General features: G+C 42.3%; 2 protein-coding genes across 2 annotated transcripts; both read right to left on the bottom strand.

The window, feature by feature from the left end:
- Window positions 1-3,679: 3,679 nt before the first annotated feature.
- On the bottom strand, window positions 3,680-11,616 carry LOC124214688 (uro-adherence factor A). Its single transcript, XM_046617237.2, has 4 exons — window positions 11,249-11,616; window positions 9,769-10,787; window positions 6,709-9,681; window positions 3,680-6,639 (listed from the first exon to the last, which is right to left on the bottom strand). The coding sequence occupies exons 1-4, from the start codon at window positions 11,332-11,334 to the stop codon at window positions 4,340-4,342; spliced, it is 6,378 nt and encodes a 2,125-aa protein (XP_046473193.1). The 5' UTR covers window positions 11,335-11,616; the 3' UTR covers window positions 3,680-4,339.
- A 955-nt stretch (window positions 11,617-12,571) lies between these two features.
- On the bottom strand, window positions 12,572-22,536 carry LOC124215466 (trichohyalin). Its single transcript, XM_046618889.2, has 10 exons — window positions 22,140-22,536; window positions 21,762-21,968; window positions 21,401-21,546; window positions 19,805-19,987; window positions 19,394-19,601; window positions 19,184-19,308; window positions 18,963-19,102; window positions 18,587-18,852; window positions 18,336-18,483; window positions 12,572-18,217 (listed from the first exon to the last, which is right to left on the bottom strand). The coding sequence occupies exons 2-10, from the start codon at window positions 21,938-21,940 to the stop codon at window positions 12,890-12,892; spliced, it is 6,723 nt and encodes a 2,240-aa protein (XP_046474845.1). The 5' UTR covers window positions 21,941-21,968; window positions 22,140-22,536; the 3' UTR covers window positions 12,572-12,889.
- Window positions 22,537-22,704: the final 168 nt, after the last annotated feature.

The raw sequence follows: 22,704 nt of genomic DNA, 5'->3' as shown, positions 1-22,704 counted from the left end.
GGCGAAAATTTTCGCGATTTTCAAAAGTGCTGAAATAAATCAATTGTGGCATTATTCCGACGTAATTTTGCGAGAGAAATCGATTGGGCGCAGTCACAATACGCTGCGATCAACGCATCGAAAGTTACAGCCAAAAAACGAAAACCTGAATTTTCGACATTTTTCAGCAGGTGCTTTTTTCCTCGTATCTTCTCTCCCGTTGATCCCACGCTCCTTTTGCTGCGTTTTCTGAGTTCCTTGGGGTCCAATTGGTCGGGAAAGGGTCATTTAAATCGAATCTGAGACCAAAAATTTTTGGCTCCAAAAATGAAGAAAAAGTAAGGCTAACCCCTTTGCATTTTTGGCGAAAATTTTCGCGATTTTCAAAAGTGCTGGAATAAATTAATTGTGGCACTATTCCGACGTCATTTTGCGAGAGAAATCGATTGGGCGCAGTCACAATACGCTGCGATCAACGCATCGAAAGTTACAGCCAAAAAACGAAAACCTGAATTTTTGACATTTTTCAGCAGGTGCTTTTTTCCTCGTATCTTCTCTCCCGTTGATCCCACGCATCTTTTGCTGCGTTTTCTGAGTTCCTTGGGGTCCAATTGGTCGGGAAAGAGTCATACGAATTAATTCTGAGACGAAAAATTTTTTGGTGAAAAAAAAAAGAAGGTTAACCCCTTTGTATTTTTGGCGAGAATTTTCGCGATTTTCAAAAGTGCTGAAATAAATCAATTGTGGCACTATTCCGACGTAATTTTGCGAGAGAAATCGATTGGGCGCAGTCACAATACGCTGCGATCAACGCATCGAAAGTTACAGCCAAAAAACGAAAACCTGAATTTTCGACATTTTTCAGCAGGTGCTTTTTCCCTCGTATCTTCTCTCCCGTTGATCCCACGCTCCTTTTGCTGCGTTTTCTGAGTTCCTTGGGGTCCAATTGGTCGGGAAAGAGTCATACGAATCAATTCTGAGACGAAAAATTTTTTGGTAAAAAAAAAGGAGGGCTAACCCCTTTGTATTTTTGGCGAAAATTTTCGCGATTTTCAAAAGTGCTGGAATAAATCAATTGTAGCACTATTCCGACGTAATTTCGCGAGAAAAATCGATTGGGCGCAGTCCCAATACGCTGCGATCGACGCATCAAAAGTTACAGCCAAAAAACGAGGACCTGAGTTTTCGACATTTTTCGGCAGGTGCTTTTTTCCTCGTATCTTCTCTCCCGTTGATCCCACGCTCCTTTTGCTGCGTTTTCTGAGTTCCTTGGGGTCCAATTGGTCGGGAAAGGGTCATTTAAATCGAATCTGAGACCAAAAATTTTTGGCTCCAAAAATGAAGAAAAAGTAAGGCTAACCCCTTTGCATTTTTGGCGAAAATTTTCGCGATTTTCAAAAGTGCTGGAATAAATTAATTGTGGCACTATTCCGACGTCATTTTGCGAGAGAAATCGATTGGGCGCAGTCACAATACGCTGCGATCAACGCATCGAAAGTTACAGCCAAAAAACGAAAACCTGAATTTTTGACATTTTTCAGCAGGTGCTTTTTTCCTCGTATCTTCTCTCCCGTTGATCCCACGCATCTTTTGCTGCGTTTTCTGAGTTCCTTGGGGTCCAATTGGTCGGGAAAGAGTCATACGAATTAATTCTGAGACGAAAAATTTTTTGGTGAAAAAAAAAAGAAGGTTAACCCCTTTGTATTTTTGGCGAGAATTTTCGCGATTTTCAAAAGTGCTGAAATAAATCAATTGTGGCACTATTCCGACGTAATTTTGCGAGAGAAATCGATTGGGCGCAGTCACAATACGCTGCGATCAACGCATCGAAAGTTACAGCCAAAAAACGAAAACCTGAATTTTCGACATTTTTCAGCAGGTGCTTTTTCCCTCGTATCTTCTCTCCCGTTGATCCCACGCTCCTTTTGCTGCGTTTTCTGAGTTCCTTGGGGTCCAATTGGTCGGGAAAGAGTCATACGAATCAATTCTGAGACGAAAAATTTTTTGGTAAAAAAAAAGGAGGGCTAACCCCTTTGTATTTTTGGCGAAAATTTTCGCGATTTTCAAAAGTGCTGGAATAAATCAATTGTAGCACTATTCCGACGTAATTTCGCGAGAAAAATCGATTGGGCGCAGTCCCAATACGCTGCGATCAACGCATCGAAAGTTACAGCCAAAAAACGATAACCTGAATTTTCGACATTTTTCAGCAGGTGCTTTTTCCCTCGTATCTTCTCTCCCGTTGATCCCACGCTCCTTTTGCTGCGTTTTCTGAGTTCCTTGGGGTCCAATTGGTCGAGAAAGAGTCATACGAATCAATTCTGAGACGAAAAATTTTTTGGTAAAAAAAAAAGGAAGGTTAACCCCTTTGTATTTTTGGCGAAAATTTTCGCGATTTTCAAAAGTGCTGAAATAAATCAATTGTGGCATTATTCCGACGTAATTTTGCGAGAGAAATCGATTGGGCGCAGTCACAATACGCTGCGATCAACGCATCGAAAGTTACAGCCAAAAAACGAAAACCTGAATTTTCGACATTTTTCAGCAGGTGCCTTTTTCCTCGTATCTTCTCTCCCGTTGATCCCACGCTCCTTTTGCTGCGTTTTCTGAGTTCCTTGGGGTCCAATTGGTCGGGAAAGGGTCATTTAAATCGAATCTGAGACCAAAAATTTTTGGCTCCAAAAATGAAGAAAAAGTAAGGCTAACCCCTTTGCATTTTTGGCGAAAATTTTCGCGATTTTCAAAAGTGCTGGAATAAATTAATTGTGGCACTATTCCGACGTAATTTTGCGAGAGAAATCGATTGGGCGCAGTCACAATACGCTGCGATCAACGCATCGAAAGTTACAGCCAAAAAACGAAAACCTGAATTTTCGACATTTTTCAGCAGGTGCTTTTTCCCTCGTATCTTCTCTCCCGTTGATCCCACGCTCCTTTTGCTGCGTTTTCTGAGTTCCTTGGGGTCCAAATGGTCGGGAAAGAGTCATACGAATCAATTCTGAGACGAAAAATTTTTTGGTAAAAAAAAAAGGAAGGTTAACCCCTTTGTATTTTTGGCGAAAATTTTCGCGATTTTCAAAAGTGCTGGATTAAATAATTGTGGCACTATTCTGACGTAATTTTGCGAGAGAAATCGATTGGGCGCAGTCTTAATACGCTCCGAACCAGAGATTAAACGTTTCAGCCCAGGATCGCAAATTCCATTACTAGTGTTACGTTTATCGAGCCTATAAATCTCTATCTGGGTCTCATATCAGTTTCATCCATGGAATACTATGAAGATCATCTGCTCACTCTCAAATTCCTCATGGAGCAATGGGTCAGATCGAAACCAGCCAAGTCGGAGACAACGATATCACGGAAGCGTAAACGAAGGCGAATGCTTCGTCAAACAATATAGACTCCAGGTGAAATTTGAGAAAACCACATATGAATTCCGGAAAATTGACGGTCCGTCAAAGTGCTTTGATGAAATCCCATCAGCATACGCATCAGAATTGAATATTTACCATGTCGAGGATAAGAACGTCAGAGTTGTTACAGAAACAATAAGACTTAAAGTATGTGAATTCAGTAGACTGTTCGAAATAAGAGTGAACCAGAACACAAAAGTATAAATTCAAATAGGATTCTATTTCGGTTAAATAAATGAAACACTACACAAAAATTATTGTTCTTGTTGTCTTATCTTTATTGAAAACATACAAGTGTGTGTGAATTACAGCATGAATAATTTCATGATATTACTAGGTATAAATGTTAACATCAACCGTCCTCACTGCATTTCTCCCAGTCAAATTAACCATCCATCCATCTATCTAAACAGTAATAATAGTTTGTTTTCGTAGCTCCACCATGTACGCCTGATCGCATGCAACTGTGACGCCTTGCATCATTTTTGTTTGAATTATTTGAACCGTCTCTTCCATACTCTCGATAGAACAATTATTCCGTAGAAATTGCCCTCATTTAGGCGCCATTGATTTCGCGCTGAATCCGATATAAGAGAACTCGAGAAGTATTTTTATATATCAAATTTGCACCATTATACATTTTCACAAAAGTATTTCTGATCGATTATTTTTTTATTAACTGTTCCGTATACTTTCGAAAATGAATGATGATCCAATCGCTACAAATAAGGCAATACAAAAACCAGGTACAGTTTCCATCAGATAGAATTTTATTGCTCTTCAACTGTTCGTATAGGATAAAAGTATTTTTCCTGCCACCTTTTAGAATGGATTTCTAATCGTCACATCGGAAATAAAATTCACACCATGAATAACGATATATTTTTTTACAGTAATAAACAGTGCCCGCCAAAAAATATACATGAAATATATTACGTTCAAATAAATCATTCAATCTGACTTGTGAGCAACAACTCCTTAAGCCATCGCAGTATTGTCGTAAGGAGTTCAGTTTTCTGGGTAATCGCGTAGTCGCAGTCCTTTTGGTACTTGTGTTCACATCTTGCCTTACCCATCTGCAGCTGCTTTATAATTCTTATTCTTTCCAGAACAGGATTGTTCTTCTGGTAATCGTATAATCGCTTCGCTTCATCCCCGGAAGCATCTTCCTCTCCGTTATCCCCTCCTAATTCGCCCCTGAATTTTTCCTTCGCTATATTTTCCTCGAGCTTATCCACAACCTCAGATATTTCCGTCGGCTCTGTTGCAATCAAGTCTTGCAAAGTCGACAACAATACGCCGACCTTCTCATTCTCAGGCACCTCGTTTATCGATACAATTTTCTGGACCAAATCGCTGCTCTGCGCTTGATTGTCGTTCTCCATCTTAGATCTTTCGGTCAGTTTGTGTCTCCGAGTGGATTCAATCGCCGTTGATTCCACGTTGTAATCCTCCAAATTTAAATTCAAATTATATAATTGAGCGAACTCGTCAACCGGCATAGTTATCGACCTGATACTCCTTTTCTTGGGAAGTTGCGTACCTTTCGCGATATCCGGATTATCCTCAAGCTCCATTTCATCACTTTTTGATTTTTGATCAGCTGAAATTCCTCTTCGACTGAGGCTGCTCCGGCTGGTTTTCATTAGTGAATCCAAGTTCTTATCATCCCAGTGTTTTTCCTGTAGAATTTTTCCCTCCCGCGGGACGCAGCAGGGGCATTTCTCCTTCGCCCATTGTTGACAAATTTTCTCCGATATGCTCAGAGCAAAGGATCCATCCTGCAACCGCTTTATGGTCAATGGTAGCCTTACACCGTCTCCGATGTAGTAGAGATCGGAATCGACAAGATCCCCGAAAGACTCAACAGCTGCAGTTGGATTTCGTGGAGCAATTCTTCCCAAGTAACCAGAATCATTTTGTACTTCTGGTGGCTTGATGCAGGAGCCTAGCGATTGTACAACTCCGTTGATTTCAAAATTTTTTGTCGTTATCTCCCCAGAATTTCCTGGAAATAGCATCGTGTTGTGATCTTCTTCATTCGGCGAATTTGAAAATGAGTCGCTATTAGGCTCAGGATTACCTTGTGAAACGATTTTATTCGTTTCATTCTCTAGTTTCGATTTTTCATTCGTGGATTGCATGTCATTATTCTCTGTTTCTTTGCCAAAGCTTTTCATCTCACCGTCGATTTGGGCTAAGGGATTTTTGGCATTATTCATCAGTTCAACCTCAGCGTTCTCTTGCTTCAGTGCATTGTTTTTCGGCACGTTTTCTTTAGCAGAAATCAAAAATTCACCACCTGCAAGTTGTTTCTCTTTATCTTCATATGCCTTCGTAGATGATTTTTGACTAGGAATTCGAAAAGCAGAGTTTGCCACATTACTTTTCTTATTATGCTTCGAGTATTTATCGGTAGTCAAACTTGGCGCACTCTGCAACTCTCCCGAATTTTTCCAAGAACTCGAATATTGCCCTGATGTTCTATAATCGTGATATTTACCCGCATTTCGATTTACCTCGTGATCTATTTTAGAATTTTTCGTCGTAGATTGAATTCCAACGAAGCCGTTGACCTTCCCACTCATTCCAGGTGTCGGATTATTGCCAAAATTTGATTCCCCATACTTGCCACTGTACGCATTCAATGATCCTTCTTCTGAAACGTCTTTTCTAGTAGGAGGATCCACGAATTCACCAAGCAGGAGTTTCCTACTCTCTTCGTAAGCTTCTGTTGTTGATTTTCGACTAGGTACTTGGGAATTGCTGTTGGCCTTGTCATCGCTTATCTTATGTGTGTTCATTGATTCTGTATCCTGCACGTCTTTCTCAACAGTAGGTTCCAGGACTTCACTTAACGAAAGTTTTTCGTTATTTCTGTAAGCCTCCGTAGTGATTTCACCCTCGGGAACTCTGCAACTACATGATACAGATGGTGTAGTCTTCACCGATGCTGCGGTACTCATTTCGTTACGATCCTCTCCCTCATTTGCAACCAAACTCACTGCTCCTAATTTCTCCGAATATTTCCGAGTATTTGAATCTTCTCGTAAATTTTCGTATCCGTAATCATTATCATCTTCAAGTGAACTTGAATATTTTCCGTCCCCATAATCGACTCTGTGTTGCGCGGTGTCCCATTTTCTATCCGTTTTATCCTCTAGTTTCGAACTTTGAACCGTTAACTGCATTCCGTTGTCTTCCACAGCATCGTGATCCTCAGGTTTCATTTCTGTCCGCCTGTTGACTGTAAAGAAATAAATTTTTGTTAGTGTTTTCCCTGCACACTCGTTATCTTATAATTTTAATGATTTACCTTCTTGCACGATTTTCCCAGTAGAAGGATTCAGAAATTCGCCAACCAGAAGTCTTTTGTTGTCTGCGTAAGTCTCCGTGGTTGGTTTGTAATTGGATTCCGCATTGCTTTCATCATTATTCTTCCGGTATTCATTCATAACTAAATTAACTGACGCTTCTTGAGTTCTCGCATTCTCTTTTTGCAAATTTTCATCATTATAATCGTGACTGCCAATGTTATAGGAATTTAAATTCTTTCCTCCTCCAGCCTCTACAGTTCCATATTGTTGAATGTTTTCTTTAGAATTTTTAACCATAGATTCGGATCCATAGTTCTCCATGTCTAGATGATTATTTGAAACTGAATCTTCTAGCTGCGAGCACTCTGTTGATTCATCCATTGATTCGGATATGTAACTATCAGGATATCGGGTTTCTCCTAAAACTTCGGAAATCACAGATTCCACTGTGCAATCTTCGTAACTTCGAGATAAATCCTCAGACGCCTCATTTTTCAGAGATGATAAGTCGGTCGGACTAATTTTATCCTGTACACCATATTTTCCCGGTCTCTGGACATATTCCGAAGTCATTACAGATTTTTCCTTAGATTCATTTTCTGCATCAGCGTCAAATCGCTCCGTGGAATCACCGGAATCTTCATCGATTTCATCAATTTCCGGTATATTCGGCTGAGTAAATATTCTCTCTAGATTTTCCGATTTCTCATCGGTTATCTCTTCACTATTCGTATTCTCTGATGTCGACATTTGACTATATTCTCCGACGTATTGTGGATTTTGAACAAACGTTTCTTGGTCTTTGGTCTCATTTGTTTGGCCCATATGATCTCCTTGATTTACTGCATCTTGTTGGTCAAGGCTAGAAGGATCAGAATGTTGTAATAAATTTTGACCGTGATTTTTTATGTACTCCAAGACTCTGTCATTCGGGGAAAAATATTTAGTCGGTGAAGTTTCGATCGCTACAATTGGCTCGATGATAATCGGCGGCGAAAGGTTTGATACGTCTTGTTGCTCAGCGTTGCCTTCATTTTCTGCTGATACAATGTTCTCGGAATACTTTTTATCGGACAAAGAAGACGTTGGGTAGTGGCAGTCTGCCTTGTAATAGGAACCAACTTCTTCGCCATTATCGTTTTTCGAATCAGCGTACTTCGACTCAAGACCTCGAGATCCATTTTCAATTAATTCTGAAGTTTTCTCCTCCGAGACTTCCAATGAATCCGATGAGATATTCTCTTCCGGTCTAATTGTTCCATACTGTTCATTCCAAGACTCAGCATTTAGTTCTATTGCCTCCAACGAGTCCGATGTGCCCCATATTCCTATCTTTCTTCCGCCGACAGTTTCAACCCTAGACGTATTTCCTTTTTTCAGTAAATCCAGACTCTGGTGAACAGCTGAATCCATTGAAACACCCTTTGACTGATTTTCGCCAGTAAAATCTTCACTCGGTGAGGATTCCTCCGAAGAACTTTCCTCAGTTACGGCTAAAATGTTCAGATCCTCATCGACGATCGGTGTATTGGCTTCAGCAGAAACTGCGGAAGGATTTTCCATTTCATCGTCATCTTCCACTGATTCAAGATACCGCGAATTTTCTCCATCGAAGACCGCGAAATTTTCTTTCTGTGCTTTCCAATCATTCGCTGGTTCGTATCCATTGTATAAATTCGAAGTGGGATAAGCGAAGCCTTGTTGAGTGAGGTGATGTACCCGGTCAACGTTACTCTCGAATTTCGCCTGCGCGTTTCCCGTTTCCTGATCGTCGTTGCCATCGACATCCTCCACGTCATCGTATGTTTTCGAAGTGAAATATCCGTTCGTTACGACTTGTATGTCGGAATAATCATCGCGGTTGTCATTAGCCGCGGGACGTCGTTGTTGGGTCAACCCTGAACCTCCATTGCCTGTCTTCATCATCGGTGAATAATACAAGTAACTTTTGTCCTCCATCGGCTTTCCCGCATGCGGATTTCCGTAATATCCAAAATTTCGCAATACAGGACCGCCTATTCCGTTTCCGTAGTAATTATTCGGAGTCTGCATCGTCCCTTTGTATGGCCAAAGCTGAGCAGTCGGATAAACGTTGCATCCATTCCAGCCGGATCTTGCGATCGCAGGTCGTTCCAGCTGTGCTCGAAAAGGAATTTCAGTGGTCAAGTAACCCGAGCGATCTTTCCAGCTGGGTTGCGTATTTGGACTCACCACATAACTTCCGTAACCGTTATAAGGTCTTCGAAATTCGTGAACGAAACTTCCTGGTGGCAGAGGATTGTATCCTGGTCGCAGAGTTCCGAAGCCAGACATTTTGTGGTGTAACTGATCTCTTTCCAGTTGATATTCGTCGTCCTTTGACATCGTCAGAGGAAGTTCATACTTCTGAGGAGTATTGCCGAATCCTTTGTGACCAGTTAATTCCTCCGTCGAATCTCCGAGCAAGTAAACATCGTCGTCGTGATTTTCAGGGTGAGGAAGATTCACAGGATGATTCAGCGGGACCGAGACTTTGGTGACTTCGTCTGATCCTGGGCCATCGTCTACTTGCAGATACAGGTTTCCCTCCGTAGAAGCATCGAATTTGTCCGATGAATATTCCTCCGAACTAACGGGCAAGCCGACATTGGATTCCACGTTCGAGTCATAGCCTCGATTCTCTTCCGATTGCTGATATTTCTCGGTGCTTGATTCCATCGTCGTCGAATCTCCATATGAGATCACATAAGATTCAGGGTTTTCCAGGTAACCGAAAGGCTTCTCGACGCTCGGCACCGGCTCTTTAACGGACGGAAGTTGAAAAGTGCGACTTTTCTGAAGAGGTACCTGACCGTGAGCCATCAGCACTCCATCTTCGTTCTTGCCCTTGGTGGATTGATCCTTCAAAAACGGAAGCCAACTCAAGGTTGCGTCCGATTGTGTTCTACTGAATTCTTGAGAGGATCCTTGACTACCAGACTGTATCGGTGATCCTGAAAGAAAATTGCAGTTCATTTATTACTGGCGAAAAGAAAATTTATCGCGTAATGTGCTGAAAAATCACAAGTTTCAATCCGTACCTTTGATTCCAAGGACTGGACGCAGCCACTGATTGTTGTTCGGAGTGCGAATCTGGCTAACACTTTGCTGCGTCGAAGTTGCAAGTCGTTGAGAATTTTTGACTGATAATTGGTCCTGTTGGTCTAAATTCACGGTGGATTTTTGCGCCTGGATATTTTGATTGGAATTGGTTTCCTTTGAGAAATCGTTCTTATTATTCTCCTCTTCTTGCAAGATTTTGTGGTTCATTCCACTGTTTTCGACGTTGACTTTTGCCAGTGTTTGAACGTAGTTCTTGTTATCGTGTTTGGCATTCGACGGCGAGTAATTTCTAACCTTATTAAAGCCACAATTGTTCATAGGTGTGGGTCTAGAATTTTTTCTCGACCCTGAACAGGGCTTGTAAATCTCAGGTTGGCAGTCCTTACCTGAGCAGTCATCTTCTCTGCAGTAGCAAATGTATTTCTTCGGATTCTGAGGCGGTGAATAATCGTCCTTTTTGCCGACCAGGGCCAGGACTTTGTAGTCGCCAGGGTTGATTATATGATTCCTGATCCGTCTCAAAATAACGTCTTCGTCATTTTTTTCGAAGCTACCGATCTCCGCTTCCTCGTTGTTCGATCTGTGAGACCCCCGATTTTCCGATATTCTCATGAACGGATTTTCCAAGCTCTCGTCGATGTCCTGAAATTCCTTAGACCAGTCGACGCGCCGTTTCGTGTTCTCATGGAAATCGCTGCGAATCGATGGAACCTGCTGGCCTTCCATCTCTGCGGATGAGATCTTCTTCCTGTATCTGGTCTGCACTAAATTATCTCTGTTATTGTCCGTTGCATCGTTTGGGTCGAGTCGCAGCTTCATTTTTCTGTGCCGGCGGTTTTTCCGACATCGTTTCTTCTTCTGATGATTTTCTACCTGGGGTTTCTCTTCGTCCAAGGGTAATACTACTGCCACAGTTCTCTTCGAAGGGTCGTCAAATAAGCTGTGCTTAATCTCGATCTCCGTAGATCCTGAATTCGACGCTTCGCTGACCGACGGCCTGAATAAAATTGTTTATGCATAAGTCGTAATTCGTTACAAGGACATCGGGTCAACGATCTTCGGGTTTTGAAATTCATACCAAGCAAAAGCTGACGCAGCTAAAAATATAATTTCACGTTTAGGTACATATATTCTCAAGAGTTAATCGGGTTACAATTTTGTTCGCGATGTTTATTCGATTCGAAATCAATTTCCGCTGTATTATTTTCATTCACTCAGTTTATTGCTTACTATTTGCTCAATCGATGTGTGTTTGTACCCTGAATTTTTCCAACAAACATTCCACGACTGTTTTAAAATTCTTGCGCAATTTATCAGGGAAACGAATAATGTTTCACAACAACGATGAGAAAATTAAATTATTTTGAATGAGCTGCGAGTAAAGAAACGAGTTAATTGATGATTTTTAAAATCACTATTATGGAGAAGGTGATGAAAAAGCAAAAAAATAATACGTACCATGAAATTTCATTAAGGTCACAGCTGATTCTGCAAATGTAAAAGCTTAAGCAGTAAAGCAGCGAAAATGTAACAGTTTTAACCATTTTTAAATTTAATATACGTTCGTTTCCATCAAACTAGCACGTTGAGAAATATCTTTTCGCAACCTTCGACTTTCCAGCATTTGCAAGACACGGTAGAAATTCTTTCAGCACATATCCCATAGACAATACCGTGTTTTAACTTCGTTTGAATCAGGCTCGCGTTATTTTTAAGTACTCGATTACACTATCTCATAGAACAAACTTGAAGATTAATAAAAATCGAATTTCCGCCGGAGATTAATTAAACTGTCACGTGCGAATCGACACAAGCTGCGAAAGCGACTTTCCGCTGCACTATAGTGCATCTGATGAGTCGGTTAAAAAAAGATAAGCCACCGACGATAGTCTTGCGAAACGGACGATTTTCGCAACGTCGAAATATTATGCACACAATTCCACACTCGGCGTTGTATTCATATTATTATATCCGCAATGAAGAATTGCTCGATTGATTTATTTACACTAACACTCGTACACTAGTCAACAGCAATGGACTTCCACACTTGATGCGACGCTATGGTTTACAATTGCATCCAAATATCTCAACTCTGTAGATCAGCAAATAACTAATTATTACGTCTATCTGGTCGAATGAATTTATAATTACATGTCTACTTACAGCCAAAAGTAGATTTGATTTATTGCTAGATGTATTTTCAAAAATTGTGAAGTCAAAACTTCGCGTCTTTTGTAGCTTTTAAAGTAGTTCGCTACTTTATTTCTCATTTTGCCGTTTTCTACAGTCAACCTATTTGTGAATTTTTTAAATAAATTCCTGCGTGAACAAATCGTTGGGCTTAAATAAATTTTCGTCATATTATCGTGTTTCATTTTATCATTCTGAAGAATGGTCATTTCATTGCGCCTCGTGATATTTCACGCTGTACTTGTGACACTTGAGCTAATTATAAGTCAGGTAGTATGCTACCTGCTGAATGTGTTGATAATGATCTCAAGTTTCATGATTAGAAGAACAATCACTGGCCTATTCGTACAGTTTTACTCATCCCGAGTTTATTCTTCTACTTTTGGCAAGATGTTTGCTAGACTATTTGTACGTAATAGATCTGATCATACTGTGTAACCTTTAATTAATTACTCTTAAATATATTTATTTACCAGCTCTCAATAATTTATAGAGTTATAAAAAAGATGTATTATTATAATTCTTACTTAACGCTGACAAGCATGACATGCAGAAATGATTAATTAGGTCAAGGCAGGTATTTGCAATTATCTGGACACATGTATTATATTTATTTCGCTCAACGGTACGTGATTGCAGCAAATTTCTTTATTACATCAGGATGTGGTAACGACATTATTTGACAAACATGTTATTTAAGCATGTATACATATATGCATACACGGTATAACAAGCAGAATATACGGAACATAATGATTAATAAATAATTATGACCTCATCGGTCTGTAAAAATGACAGTGACGTACACAAATAATAAGTAAAAACTAGAATCATAGAATCAGGCCATCAAAAAGACGATTTATAAAAAGAAGAAAATTCATGGAATAAATTACAATTGACAAAGATTGATCAGTGTCTGCGGAAAATGAGATTAACGCCAGTTAGAAACTCAAAGAATTTCTTAACGTTACTCAGAGCGGTGTTGAAGATGTTATAGCTGATTTTCTCGTTCTTGGCACTTGAAGTCTCGTTGCTACTAGCCGTCGAATTATCCTCGGACTTTTTGTCAAATTCGTTGATGAAGTCCTCCAGTGATTCGGTCAAGTTCCCGACCTTTACCAGCTTGTCGTTGATCGTGCTTTCAATCTTCGGCATTGCCGCATCGAACAGCGATATCGGAGTCGAAGTTTCACAGCCCGGCGTCGTCGATTCTCCGCGATAAGCATCGAAGCCACGAACCTTGTTCAAGATCTCTTGCTTCAGATACTCCGCGAGTTGAATTCGTTGCTGTTCGTCCTGGGTGATCAGCGACATTTCCTCGTGATCGTGAGACCCGAGGTTCGTAATGATTCGCTCAAACTTCTGCAGCTGCACCGGATCCCGCATGGCCTCAAGCTTCTTCAAGTACTTGTTCAGGTTCGCCTGAGCATTTTGGAACTCCCGAACGATATTCTCCTTCTCCGCGATGTACTCCTGGAGCTTTGCCTCGTTCTGTTCACCGTCGACAATGTCGTCCCACAAGTAACTCATGTCCTCGTAGTTTCCAGACCTGTCGATAACATTGTCGCCGATCTCTCTCCTCGAGCGTTTCAGCATTCTGCCGGTCTTCTTAACCGGAATCATCATCAGCAGCTCGTATTCATCTGGACTCAGTCTCTGCCCCACTTCCACCCGGTTCATTTCATCTCCGATCGACCGATAGTTAGAGTCTTCGAGCATTACCTGTGACCTTGAAGAACTTCCTGGCAGTAATTCTTCAGGTCTTCTGCTCGAATAGGCCTCCCTACGGACGTGGTAGTTCATGTCATCATCGGTGAAGTCGTCGTCGCTGAACTTGCGCCGCTTGTTCCTCACCTTCTCGTTCTGTCTTGCAATTCTTCGGTACATCTTCCTTTGTCTGGACGCACTGAGATCCTCCGGCACAACTGCAACTGGCACCGCTTCGTAGTAATCGCCGTTCTTCACGAGTTTGAATAGGGTCCTCTCTTCCTCGCCAGCGGAGTCATCTTCCCCCGAATCCTCTCTCAGGCATATGTACTGCGATTTATTTTCGTCGGTCCCTCTTTCCTTCCTGACTGCTGCTAAATCACGTTCCGATTCAACGGGCGTCATTTTGAAGGCTGGTTCATCGACTGTTAGCTTCTTCTGCGAAATCAAGTTGCGACCGTTTCTTCTGCGTTCCTTGTCCGAATTATTTTCGAGCTGAACTTCTTCGTGCGAATCTTGCGGTTCTCCAAGTTCCATAGCAATATCTCCACGCGCTCTAGATCCGCAGATTCCATTTACGCATGGCGATTCTGGTCTAGCCTGTGGAACTCTGAGTCCATCTTCGCTCTCGTAAGTTTCATCACCTTGATCGTCCTGGTTTGGAGCGTTTATGTCATTCGATTTCTTGGGTGATTCTTTCACGTCTCCGACGCTCGTATAGAACTCAATCGGCTCACCTATAACTTGCGTAGCCGACTTTTGCCTCGATTCTGGTACCAGTACAACACTAACTTTCTTCTTGTACACCAGGTCCTGCTCCCTTTTTTGCGGTCCAAAAAATTGTCTGCTTTGATATTCTGCAAGTTCTACTGGAGTCGGAACAGCGCGCCGAACGTCTCGGTTGTAAGTCTCTTCACTCGGTGATCCATCGGAGTAAAACGACCCCGCGTTTTCAGAGCTTATATAATCGTCGTAAGTTTGATAATCCGACTGAACGCCGTCGTTGAATTGCTGAAAAGGCTGTTGCGGAATAGTATATTGATCCTGATCATTTCTGGGATACTGTCGAAGCCCCGGCTGCTGCTGATTGCCAGAAGGCATGTAGAACTGTCTGTTACCTTGACGGTAGTCGTCAAAACCGTATCCGGAATCTCCGTAGCCGAAATTTTGTCTGTGAAGGATCTTTGGATTTTCAAGACTCTCCACAATGGCGTAATAGGAGTCACCGTTGTCGTAGCGACTACTTTGCAACGGTTGAGCGTTAGCCATGATCGGCACAGTGTCCAGAGAGTCCGACATGCTTGGACTGTAGTATGAATTCCTTGGGATTTTCTGCTGCCGAGGATTTCGCAGAGGCTGAACGAGGTCGACTTCGGGATAATACCTTCTGTCCTCTTCCTCGACTGACTCGTTCTGCTCTCCAGACTGTTCGTAGTTGACTGGCCTGTTCGTCATAAGGTAGTCGAGTTTGTCCTTGTCCACGAAGTCCTGGAACTCGTCCTTCTGAGCAAAGTCCTCCCAGATTTGCCGTCGCTTCAGATTCCGCTCTACTTCGTCGTCGCATTTGCTCAAGGCTTCTACCAGCTCCTGACGATACTGCTGAAGTATTTTTACCTTCCTGTCTTTCAGTTTGTCTTTCAGACTTTCCAACTTCTCGGCTCGCTTCTTCTGGTAATCAACGTACTTCTTCGGGTCGACAGATTTCAACTTTGCCGACGCCTCGAGCGCCTTCATCACCTCCGATTTCTTGCTCTCGCTTTCCTTTAGCAGCGCCGCCAAAGCCTCGGTATTAAGCACCATTTTATTCTTGGTGAAATCAGTCTTCAACACCGGCTTTGAATCCGACTTCATTTTCAGCTCCACCCTGTCCTTCAGCTTAGGTTCAAGCTTGCTCGACTTTATACCTGATCCCAAGTTTGTTCCAGTTCCCAGGGATATTTTAGTTGCTGATTGGCTCTCAGTTTTCGTCTCAGTCACTTCGCCAACTTGACGTTTGGCCTGAACATCAGCCTCGACTGGGTTCTTTTCGTTTTCAGCCTCTAGCTCAGACAGGTTCGTAGTTTTGTCGCTGAGAATTAGAACCGCTGTGTCCTTCCCCGTATCTGCAGGAGAACCGACTTCGTTGCCATTTTCCGTAACAATTTCAGGCTCACTAGGTTTTTCAGTGGCTGAAAGCTGACAATCTGAATCGTTGGTTTGAGGCATTTCGAGCATCGGCGAAGGCGTTGGTTGAGGTGGTTCAATTTCTTCATTTTCCACAACTGTGACAGAAGCTGGCGTAGAACTTGGCGATGGGCTTGTAGAAATATCTGGTTCCGCATTAAGATCCTCCGTTTCGGCATTCTTCAGGGTCTCTTCGTTGGAATCCGCTGCATCTGACTCGGTGAGTGAAACTTCGCTCGTTTCAGACACCCGCTCGCTGACATTCTCCAACGCTTCATTCGAGCTGTTCAAACTCTGTGGGAGTTCATCGGAAGCCGATTCGTTCAGCTCCTCGGAGAGGTCAGAGGCGGGCGTCGATGCAGAATCATCTTTTTCCTCCAAGACGATCTCAGCAGCGTCGCGTCCTCTGCGAACAGCTCGCCTGCAGTTTTTGCATACCGGATAACGGTTGCCTCTGATGACCCTACACTTGCAGTCTCTCGAATTGGCAGCGTCCTCACTAATCATTTCTTGCCCGAAAGCCTCGTCGTCCAAATTGGCGAGTTTCCTCTTCGTCCTTTTTTTACTTCCAACATCTTCAACGTCGTCTTCGTAATCCTCCTGCGAGTAGTCCTCAGCTTTCGAACTAACGAACTGCATCGACCCCGGATCTGTGCTATCGTCGTACTCGTCCTCCGGCTCCAAAAGCTTTACGGTACTTTCTTCAACCGGAGGTTCAGGTTTCGGTTTCATTGCCGGTTTTCCAATCTTTTGTTGGGCCTGGGATTTAAACCCTGTTCTCCCGCCCTTGGCTCTCGGTTTCTCCACCCCAGCGTTGTCGTAGTAATTGATCAGCTTCTTGACCGCTTTTTCCTTCGCCTTTTTGTCCGTTTTCTCGTCGATGTGAGCTCTCCTGATCACGGCTTCGCCGGTGGCGTCGTTCTCCTGAAACTTCGGCTGCTCTTCTCTCTGTTGAAGCGACTCTGGTTCCCACAGCTCTCCGTAGTCCTTCCACTGAGTTTTTATCGTGACCGGAGGTTGGTTAAAATTCTCGAAATACTCATTTGGCGCATAGTAGAGTTTTGAGTTTGGCTCCTCGATCCACGTCTCGTCGACCGCGGGTTTCCTCTGGTGCTTCTTGACCTTGCGTCGCTTGGCGTGATTCCGTTTATTCGCATTCTGCTCTTCGTCGTCGTCGTCCTTAACGTAATCATAATCGTGGCTTTTCTCCTCCTCCGATTTTCCTTCTTCGACGAACAGATCACCTTCGGGGAAGTTCTCGATAGGTTTCAGCTCCGGAAACCCGAAGAAGTTATTCTCGTTACTATCAGCGTGTCTCGGAATGGTAAGATCCTTTTTCAGGCCCATATCAACGTCCTTTTCCTTCTTCCTTATCCTCCGCTCGAGTCGCTTCTCCTTGGCGTCATCGCTCTTCAGCCGCTTCTTGAATAGCCCCTCCTTCCTCAGACCGAGTGGGTCGTCGCCAAGTAACTTCTCCAGGTCTCGTTTTCTCCGCGAATTACCTTCTACTTCCCGCTTGTGGATTTTATCCGGCTGGCCAGTGTTCACCAGGAACTGATACAGCTTTCCAAACGCCTCGGGGTCCGCCGTTCTCTTCGTCTTCTCGGTCTTCTGCAGCTCATCTACCATCACCAGCTCGCCGATGTCAGAGGCCACCATCTGAAGTTGACCCGGCACTTTGACTTTGCTGGGTGTTTCCTGCTCTCGCATCGCAGTCTCCACTCTTGATATCAAGGCGAGAGCTTCCAACGCCTTCTGAGTGTCGATGTCGGTAATTGGGAGTTCATCGTGAGAGTACGAGGCTCTGTTCGTTTCTTCAACGCGTTTTTCACCGAGATTTTTTTCCCTCATCTCATACTGCTTCAGCTTCTTCTTGTACTCTTCGAGCTTAGCCCGGATTTCTTCGGCTGAGTCATTTTTCTCGTTTTTCAGCCGCATCAGCCCGCCATTTCGATCCTCGGATGTATTTTCCCTTCCATCTTCTTCCGTCCCGTCATTCCCTCCGTTGTCAAACATGCTCAAACCCACTCTGCCCCTCAAGTGGGACGACTTTTTGTCCTCACTGTTCGTGTTCCTCCTCAGAAGCTTCTCCAGCTTTTCAAGTTCTTTTTTCGGATCCAGTCTCTTGAACCTCCTCTCTTCGTCCTCAGTTTCATCGCTGTGCCTGTGCTTTCGCTTTTTCATCTTTTTCGACTTAAGGATGCTCTTTATATCCTCGGTCGAATCCGCCTCAAAGTCCTGATCCTCCTCCACTTCGTGACCTGTGTTTTCGTCCAGAGCATCTGGCTCTTCCAACTTCTTTGTCAATTTCTTCAACAACTGGTTCTTGTCCCCCAATTCATCTTCATGACCAAGACACGTTTTCACCTATAATTAGTTCAATACAAGTTAACGATTATGAACTCTTCCATTGCAAATGAGATCCAGAAGAATTTCCTCGATGAATTACCGTAATAAATAATTATATAATCATTCAAATTCTCACCCTGGCTCCGGGTATCACCCAGAATCCAATTCCTCCTGATGGAAGCTTGACGGCCACGTTCTTTCCGAGATTCGTTACAGTCGGGTTGATTTCAGGGAGATCTTTTCCATTGACGAGATTTAGCGGCTGGTTATTGAGTAGAACGGTTCTGTGAAAATCGGCATTTAGCATCAATAGTGTCCTTGATTTGAGACTGTTGCAAAAGCGGACAATGTAATTAAATTTCGAAAAAAATATTCGTTTCTACTCACTCGGCGAACATCCTGTTCTCAGTATCATATCCAGGCATTAGAATGTACTTGTGAAGAGTCTTGACCTTCAGGCCCTTTAGCGATACCACGACTTTTCCCGGAGTCAGGTTAAGTCCGAAAATGGTTACAGCTCCCTTGTCGTACTTGGCTGAGGGTTTCGTGCACTGGCAAAAGAAGTGGAGGTGCGTTTTGTTCCCCAAGGTCAATTTAGCGTCCAGCACTTCTCGACCGACGAGCATCTTGTGTAGCACCGAGACCCAGTAGTCCTGTGCGACAATTAGCGACAAGGTAACGAAATACGTAACAAAAGGGATAATTGGCCTTCGAGGCGTTCAAATAAACGATGAAAAAGCTCAAAGAAAATGTCTTCACTCACCGGAGTCGGCTGCAGGATGTGAGAGGCATCCGGTTGTCTCATGATAACCTGGACGCCAAGCTTCGCGGCGCTTCCAAGTCGTCGAGCCCAAACCAGAGCGCCCAGAAACTGCTGTTTGCACTCTTCGGGTTTCGACTCAGCTGGAAGATTGTAAAAAATAAATAAATAGAAAATAAAAATTCAAACAATAAATGGTTTCCAGAGATATATGACCCACTCACCGATCCATAGTGGCTTTTTGGCGATCGTTCGTCCCATCGCTTTGTACAGCAAATCCTTGTCCGTCGCCAGAGTGTCGGTCTGAAGTGCGACACCATCAGAGTCCACGGCTATACCGGCGAAGTCTCTACAAGGACAGAGAATTGATTTTACAAGGTTGCTTCCGTTTGCCACGAGCGAACGAAGGATCGATTATTTCCGATCAAACTTACGGATGCCAGGTGATCACCGAAAGTGCGCTTCCGGCCGAGTTCAAGTAGTCTTGAATGAATTGCTGCTGCTGTTTACCACGCAAGCTCACAACGTCTGGTCCAGCTATGATGCTGTTAGCGTACCTCGGAAAAGCGCCTAGCATGTGTCTCAGGCGAGCCACGTCCTTCCCGAGATCAGAACCACTGATGTCACATCTTGTCTGGCACTCTGTGAATTTATGCGAAAGGAATTAAAGCTTCCGCTGGTTGTTTGAGATGTAATTTTGAAATACGACTCGGTCAGTCTTGCCATTAAAAAGTTGGAAAGCAAATAGTTCGAGTGGAGAATGGAAAGGTCTTGTTTCGTATTTTCGTTGAATCGATGGGCTTTAAGCTCTGCGATATGTATACAAGCGGCTTCTCTTTTCCTACCGTATCCCAGCTGCCAGCTCATGTTGTATCCCATGTGATCGCTGAACGAGATCAGATCCAGGCTGTTTCTCGGATCCCAGGCAGCTACTTGATCCTCGTTCTCGATCCTCTGAGGCGTCAGACAGGAGACGACGTCGAGCCCCGCTCTCTGAGCCCATTGTTGGACCAGAACCCAGTGCGCTTCTGGGTTAAGAGAGGAAACAAAGTTCGGTTATAAATTGTTGGTTTATAAATTTCATTTTTATATTCAGTTTTAGTACAATTTCAGACGTTACGTTCAGTAATTTACGTGAAAGTACCTTTATACTCAAATTGTCAATTTTAATAAAATCAGTCCGGTCATAAACGTATAATTTTTATGACAGAGAGACGCAGTAACGGAATGATAAAAATTACAACGAGAGAGTGTACAACGTTGTAGTATGTTGTCAGTATTAAATTTGCAATTAGCGTAGGTTTACTGGCTGCGAACGTGGAGGAGAATATTGCAACTTATATTCTCATCTGTATATGTCTGGCATGTTATCCAATTCGAATTAGTGACGTAGAAATGGGAACGTCGGGAAACGAGAATTGCATGTATACGCGATACATATACGCGTACATAGGTTTGCGGGTTAAACATTAATTAGGTTAATCCACTCAGCTGGTAGCTTCGTCTGCACAAGGCAGCTAAGCAATAACGCTCTGCTTGCGAAATTTAATCCCTTACCTAGGCAATTCTACAATTTATACGTGCATCTGTAGTATACACGTCGTATTTGTATTATGGATATGAACACTGGCTCCTAGATAAACAATATATAACGTATAATGTAGAAATGCGAGAGTCGTCGACTCTGGCAATTTCCCCAGGCACATCCAATTTCTTGCCTGCGATTTCAACTCCGGACTGTTTTAGTAAATCAGAGACATTTGAGGCGTTGAAATATTGAATTCAGATGCAGTAACGTTATAATTTCTTCAGTAAATTAATCAATTCTGGAGATAATCAAATCCATATCAATTATATCAACGAAACATCAGGCTTAATTATCAAACTCATTTTAATTTATTCGTCGGCAGTGATCGACAATAAACGATTGTGGAAACAATGAGTTATTATAATTTTTCGTAGAACTAAACGTAATGAAATGCTGACTTGGCTTCTGAATTCACATTTCGTGGTCGAGAAAAATTAAAGAAACAAATAATAATAATAAGTAATTAAACGATTCGAATATTTCCAAGCAAATGAATTTTTGCGATAGCAGTTCGAGATTCGCAAAGGACAAAAATCTATTGAAATTGAATATCGAATGAAAGCGAAGCCAATTTTACGTTTTAATATTGTCCATCTCAAGAAATTCTACTACTCTGTAACTGTAATAGTAAAATAACAGTCGTTAATTATTATACACCCATCATTGAACATTCCGCGCGATTAATGAAACGTGATACGCGCTGGCATATTGTATTAAATTCGAGGCGAAGGAACTTGGGTAAGCATTGAGGAATTTCGCGAGTAACGCAGCGAAATACTGACCTAGTTCACGCAGTTCAGATTATTGTTATGATGATAATTTGACGATGAAAAAATGTGAGAATGAAACTTACCCGAAAACGTTAGATCCGAATCCTCGAAGCGGGTACGAGGAAAGAGGGATCTTTCGAAATTGTAGAGGTTGCTTCTGGGTCCTGCAAGCCTCACGTATCCAGGTGCCAAGCCCTTCGCCATGTTCGTAATTCGCTCGGTGCTCGATCTGAGGATCGATATTTATCACCAATTAGCGATAGAAGGGAAGAAATTTTTTTTTACAGCTTGGTAATTGATCGAAATTAAATTTGAACATTAGCGAGGATCGAAAGATTGTGAAATAAATTGCAATAATTTCAAGATGGCTTGAATTTTCGTCTAGTACAATATTACTATTTTTTTATTAATTTTTTTTTTTTATTTTAATATATGTATACTTACGCGAGAACATCGCCTGTCAGCAAAACTGCCGGGTCAAAAGTTAAGCTGAGAAATTTATCGCTCGTAAATGCTAAGACCTTTTTCGTGTTTACGTTCATCAGGAGGTCCTGACAGGATCCACATTTTGCTAGGAGCGTGACCAGCTGCAGGATTATCAGAGCTAACTCCTTGCCAATCATTGTCGATTTGTGTTCTTCGATATTTTCACTGTTCCCCGGATAATGTAAGGAAGAAAGAAATAAATTGAGGAAAAACAGAGAAAAAAAAAGAAAAAAAAAAAAATTAACGTTTCCGTAAATTAATTTCCGAATCTTGTGGAATTGATTATCATTAGTGACGATGATTTTCGAGATCGATTAAAACTCGAGAATTCCTTACCGTTCTCATAACACGTAGTATTTATACACACACACATCAGCTAGGGAAGAAGTAATGTAAAAAAAAGTTTTAAAAAAATTCACTAATCAGCCGGAGTCCTTTCACACCGCGTGCTTTAACGTCCGACGGATAATTTTGAACTGGTGTGTAATATCTCATAACCGAAAACGTCGCGTCGTATATCACACGTCGGATTATTTTGTCGGTTTAGCAAATTCGCAAATTGGCAAATTATTGAATAAAAGTTGGCCGCGTGTTTCGTCACACGCACGCATTATTTGCGGTATGCAAGCCCTCTCGTTGCGAGCGGTGACGTAAAAAAATTAAATCGCAAACGCAAGCTTATTTCATTCCATGTCTTACTCCAATTTTATTTTATTTTTATTTTATTCATTTCTTCGCATTGAATCAAACGCCCCACGCGTTTCGAATACGTGCTCAAAATTTAGCTGAATAATAAAGTCAATGATTCCTCACTTCGTATCTATAATCTTAAATATTGTTAAAAAAAAAAACAATAAAAAAATAAAAAAATTGGAGTCATTCAATTTTGTGACGAATGAAA

Source organism: Neodiprion pinetum, chromosome 3 (genome assembly GCF_021155775.2).
Source record: "Neodiprion pinetum isolate iyNeoPine1 chromosome 3, iyNeoPine1.2, whole genome shotgun sequence".
Taxonomy (NCBI): Eukaryota; Metazoa; Arthropoda; class Insecta; order Hymenoptera; family Diprionidae; genus Neodiprion; species Neodiprion pinetum.
Note: the sequence above shows the minus strand (reverse complement) of the source record. Positions and strands in the feature narration are given on the sequence as shown.

Coding starts and splice junctions, on each gene's coding strand:
- LOC124215466 (XM_046618889.2), bottom strand. CDS start 21,940: ATGATTGGCAAGGAGTTAGCTCTGATAATCCTGCAGCTGGTCACGCTC. Junction 19,602..19,804: donor GAGCTGGCAGCTGGGATACG/GTAGGAAAAGAG, acceptor ATAAATTCACAG/AGTGCCAGACAAGATGTGAC. Junction 18,484..18,586: donor GAGAACAGGATGTTCGCCGA/GTGAGTAGAAAC, acceptor CGATTTTCACAG/AACCGTTCTACTCAATAACC.
- LOC124214688 (XM_046617237.2), bottom strand. CDS start 11,334: ATGGTTAAAACTGTTACATTTTCGCTGCTTTACTGCTTAAGCTTTTAC. Junction 10,788..11,248: donor GACCTTAATGAAATTTCATG/GTACGTATTATT, acceptor AATTTTATTCAG/GCCGTCGGTCAGCGAAGCGT. Junction 9,682..9,768: donor TCCAGTCCTTGGAATCAAAG/GTACGGATTGAA, acceptor ATTTTCTTTCAG/GATCACCGATACAGTCTGGT.